This window comes from Pinus tabuliformis, chromosome 9, assembly GCF_031772625.1.
Source record: "Pinus tabuliformis cultivar Carrire ecotype Pingquan chromosome 9, CPIR1, whole genome shotgun sequence".
In the NCBI taxonomy this organism is placed as follows: domain Eukaryota; kingdom Viridiplantae; phylum Streptophyta; class Pinopsida; order Pinales; family Pinaceae; genus Pinus; species Pinus tabuliformis.
This window is the reverse complement of record NC_142307.1, coordinates 570,658,203-570,663,295: the sequence shown is the minus strand read 5'-3', so window position 1 is coordinate 570,663,295 and position 5,093 is coordinate 570,658,203. Positions and strand designations below refer to the sequence as shown.

General features: G+C 34.8%; 1 protein-coding gene across 1 annotated transcript; it reads right to left on the bottom strand.

Annotated features, from left to right (window-relative positions):
* Positions 1-400: 400 nt before the first annotated feature.
* On the bottom strand, positions 401-1,219 carry LOC149149819 (uncharacterized). The gene is made up of 3 exons (XM_089438163.1): positions 1,094-1,219; positions 905-986; positions 401-716 (listed from the first exon to the last, which is right to left on the bottom strand). The coding sequence occupies exons 1-3, from the start codon at positions 1,181-1,183 to the stop codon at positions 472-474; spliced, it is 417 nt and encodes a 138-aa protein (XP_089294289.1). The 5' UTR covers positions 1,184-1,219; the 3' UTR covers positions 401-471.
* Between the last annotated feature and the right edge of the window lie 3,874 nt (positions 1,220-5,093).

The following is a 5,093-nucleotide window of genomic DNA, read 5'->3' as shown; positions in this document are numbered from 1 at the left end:
AAAGCAATTTGGAATCTCAGAGGAGTTTCAAGCCTCTGGATTTTTCACCACTAAGTATTTTAACAAAACAAAACACTTTGATTAAGATAGGTGATAAATTCTTTCCTTATATAACGAAGGATTCTATCAAAAATCTTACGGTAACTAAGGATTCTTTCCTTAGATCACTAAGGATTCCATCATAAAACAAAGTAAAATTAAGAAAAACAATAATTGTATTTGTTCACTGATTTATATGTTCCTTTTATTGTTAGTTACAATAATAATAATAAAACCTAGGTACACATATACAACAAGGAGGCTATAAAACCTAGGTACACATATACAACAAGGAGGCTATAGTCCAGTAGACTAGTTCAGTTTTGTGGAGTTCTGTTGGATTTCTCTGTAATTGGTGATTGGTGGTTAAGTGTCTGTTCATCTACATATTCCACGGAAAACGAGGTTTTCCTGGAACCCAATAGAAGCCAGTCAGATTACGCAACAAAAACAGCCGCCCCTTTGGGTAAGATTCTCTGTTGCTTTCTCCCAAATGTTGCTGCAATACTGCTGCTGTAAGTCAGTAGAGAATCCTCCGCATCCGAGCCTCTCAAATTCCATGGCGTTTCTCTTCTTTTTGTTGGTCAATTTAATTCTATGTATCCTCCTCTCCGGATCCACACGCCCTCTCACTGTTACCTTCTTCTGCGTCACGTCCACCACATAGTCCAACAAATCTGCCCATCATCAAGGTTCATCCCCAACAAACGAACAGAATTAGAAATCATGCTCTTTAACTCTGAAAACAAATTCAAGATAAACCTAATATATACGAACAGTCGAAACAATATTCATGACCGCCCAAAGGAGCTTTGGACATAAATAATTAAAGATCGTTTCATTAATGTCAATCTGAACAACATACAGTCAATTTTGGAGAGCACTTTGCAGACTCTGTCGCGGCAATCTTGGCAACTCATATTAGCATTCAGAACAATCACCTGAACCTGCAATATAGTTTTTAATATCGTATAACACAATTCAGATCATATATGGTATCTAAGCCGATTGGCAACGAGCATTATAAAGACATTAGTGGAGGAAATAAGGTTACCGCTGGCATTGTTAAGGCCTCGGCGGAACGCAGCAGCTGAGTTGTTGGAGCGACTGTTGTTTCCGGGACCCGGAGACAGAAGAGGGACATGATTGTTCAGCTGCAATGATAAGTTCTCGATCTGCCACTATTTTTGGATTTAATCGACAGGCTGCCTTTATACTATATAGTAGGTAGGGAATGACGATATTATGGTTGTTCTGTTCTTGCTGCAGGGCACGTTTGGTAATTAGGTGATTTTGTTCATAAATATTATCGACACACTTACAATTAGGCGTAATTAATTTAAGTGGACTTCTTTTTGTAAGATGTTGATTGTTCTTGGTTATGTATCTTGACTTTATATGGAGTTAAGACAGGTTACTTTACAAGAGTACAAGATTTTTTTGTTGGACAATTCTCAATTTTAAAAATTATTTTTTCATTTGAATCTTGAAAGTCCGTTGTTCAAGCTCGCACTCATTAGAGGTTGTCACTTTTTGCAAAATCCCAAGAATCAGATGATGAGGGTTGAAGTTTGAAACTTTATGGACAAGAGCCAGCGAGTTATTATAGAGCAGAGTTTCCATAGAATATAATGATTGTTTGTACTTTTTGTGATAATAACGAACATTGTAAAACATTGAATCTGTTTACAAAAACATTTACCTCCTTTAGATGGAAATTGAATTTTGCTGTGAATTTTCAATTCTAATTTTAACTGAAATGAATTTGCTGCTAGGTTAACTCAACTTCGATTATATAGTGCTAAACTAATATTCCAACAACATCCAAAATTTTTCTACCGCTGACTTGAGGTGGTTTGCAAGGATTAGGGTTGTAAATAGGCACCTCTTCATTTAGGACTACTATCACTTCGTTTTGCTGCAGTTTCTGAAATGTCATGGCGTGTCACCAGGCGGCTTTACCAGGCCATGGTGCGGTCTGCCATTTTTGAAAAGTCGTAAAGTAGGTTTTGAATGTTTGAACTCTGCATTGCTTTTGTGTTTAATAATTTACTTAATTGATGTGGATAACGACCGTGCGGTTTTGATATTCTATTTCGGAGAAGAGAGCGACTGTCATGCGTTTGAGGAACTATAGTATGACCCGCTACAACACAGAAATGGAGCGGCCTGCGTGGATTTCAGTATGGGTTGCCATCATGTATTGCTTTACATGTTCTATAAACTCAAACCTAGGTTGACTGGAGGGCATTGTGACTATAAAACCATCACGGTGGCAAGGACGCAAGCACAATTTCCACATGGTGAAATCTTAATCTATGCTAATCATTTTTATTTTATTTTAAAAGATTTCCAAGATTTTATTTTTAACTGCTGGCTGTGTTTCATTAGATTATATTGATTCATGAATGTATTTTAAGTTTGATTTATAAAGATTTCAACCTCGAGTTTATTATTTACATATTTATTGAACTGCTCTATGTATTCACTTTACACAATGACAATCAATAATTCAATTATTCAGTGTTGGAAAGATTAATATTTTGTTTGGAGGCGGAAGGAAAAGCTCTAAGCAAAAGTGCAAGGCTGACCATACTGCGACACATAGATAGTTAAAACACTTAATATAAAGTAGGTAAAATGTATGTTCAAACATTTATTGCACAACGGAAACATTTTTCTCATTTTGTATAATTCTACATCATGTGTCTTAAATATTTGTTTCGTCAAGAATTAACGAATCAAAGGTGTATGTTTAGATAAATATGAATGTAAAAATGTAAAAGTCATTTGTATGGTTGAGCGATGGAGAGAGGGGAGAAAATATTAGTGGGCGTGTTAAAACAAGTTCTTACCCAATTTTATAAAGAGTTACTTCACAACGCATGGTGAAGCCTAAATCCCAATAAGATCTTTTTTTGTTTTACTTGGAGCAACATTTACTTCCTAAGTTAATGTATATTCATATGTTTTATATCATAATCTAAAGTATGGTTTGTTGCCATATGGTTTTAACTTTTATGACTAGCTTTACCGCAACTATTTTGTTTTTACTTTGTTTTGCATGAGTAAATTTCTTTGTTTTGTCTAAGCCTCTATCTAAGAGAATGTATTTCCATATGTTTTATATTATAATCTAAAATATGGTTTGTTGTGATATGTTTTTAACCTTCACGACTAGCTTTACTCCTCCGCCCTTGTAAAATTTTCTAACATGGTATGGGGATGGGCTAAACTTTGTTAGTGTAAAATCTAACATGGTATGGGGATGGGCTAAACTTTGTTAGTGTAAAAACAAGTGTTTTCACTAGCACTTAAAAAATTTGTTTTGAGGGCAGGTTTGGAGAGTATTTACTAGTACGTAGAAAGTTTTTTTACACCAATTTAATGAAAAAAATTATGATTATTGGGCTATTACAATGAAGGCTCTGTTTTCTTCTCAAGACATTTGGGATTTGGTGGAGAATGGTTTTCAAGAACCAGCACATGTGGCAACATAAAGTTCCTTGTTTCAAAAAAAAAGGGATTTGTTGAGCCACAACAAGAAAAAAGATGCAAAAGCCTTCTTCTACATTTTTCAAGTAGTTCATGAAAGCATTTTCTCAAAAGTTGTAACAGCAACAAATTCCAAAAAAGCATGGGACACCCTCCAAAGAAAGTTTTGAACAATAGTGATGTTCACGGCTCATTGGTACTCAACCTCTCCTGATGATAAAGAAATTATTGATTTTCTTTTACTTTACCAATAGACGGGACCAAAACCAATGATGAGGGTTGAAGTTTGAAACTTTATGGACAAGAGCCAGCTAGTTATTATAGAGCAGAGTTTCCATAGAATATAATGATGTGTTTGTACTTTTTGTGATAATAACGAACATTGTAAAACACTGAATATGTTTGCAAAACATTTTCCTCTAAATGGAAATTGAATTTTGCTGTGAATTTTCAATTCTAATTTAACTGAAATGAATTTGCTGCTAGGTTAACTCAACTTCTATTATATAGTGCTAAACTAATATTCCAACACCGTGCAAAATTTTTCTACCGCTGACTTGAGGTGGTTTGCAAGGATTAGGGTTGTAAATTGGCACCTCTTCTTTAGGACTACCAGCACTTCGTTTTGCTACAGTTTCTGAAATGTCATTGCGTGTTGCCAGGCGGCTTTGCCAGGCCATGGTGCGGTCTGCCATTATTGAAAAGTTGTAAAGTAGGTTTTGAATGTTTGAACTCTGCATTGCTTTTTTGTTTAATAATTTGCTTAATTGATGTGGATAACGACCGTGCGGTTTTGATATTCTATTTCGGGGAAGAGAGCGACTGTCATGCGTTTGAGGAACTATAGCATGACCCGCTACAACACAGAAATGGAGCGGCCTGCGTGGGTTTCAGTATGGGTTGCCATCATGTATTGCTTTACATGTTCTATAGACTCAAACCTAGGTTGACTGGAGGGCATTGTGACTATAAAACCATCACGGTGGCAAGAACGCAAGCATAATTTCCACATGGTGAAATCTTAATCTATGCTAATCATTTTTATTTTATTTTAAAAGATTTCCAAGACTTTATTTTTAACTGCGGGCTGTGTTTCATTAAATTATATTGATTCAAGAATGTATTTTAAGTTTGATTTATAAAGATTTCAACCTCGAGTTTATTATTTACATATTTATTTAACTGCTCTACGAATTATATTCACTTTACACAATGACAATCAATAATTCATTTATTCAGTGGAAATATTAATCCTAACTACTAGAGTTAATTACACTTACAATGGTAGCTATTTTGTTTGCAGGCGGAAAGACTAAAGCTTTGAGCAAAAGTAGAAGGGTGACCATTTTGCAACACATAGATAGTTAAACCACTTAATATAAAGTTGGTAAAATGTATGTTCAAACATTTATTGCACAATGGAAACCTCTTTCTCATTTTGTATAATTCTACATCCCGTGTCTTAAATATTTGTTTTGTCAAGAATTAACGAATCAAAGGTGTATGTTTAGATAAATATGAATGTAAAAGTCATTTGTATAGTTGAGCGAGAGAGAGAG

Coding starts and splice junctions, on each gene's coding strand:
- LOC149149819 (XM_089438163.1), bottom strand. CDS start 1,183: ATGTCCCTCTTCTGTCTCCGGGTCCCGGAAACAACAGTCGCTCCAACA. Junction 987..1,093: donor AGGCCTTAACAATGCCAGCG/GTAACCTTATTT, acceptor ACTATATTGCAG/GTTCAGGTGATTGTTCTGAA. Junction 717..904: donor AGTGCTCTCCAAAATTGACT/GTATGTTGTTCA, acceptor GATGATGGGCAG/ATTTGTTGGACTATGTGGTG.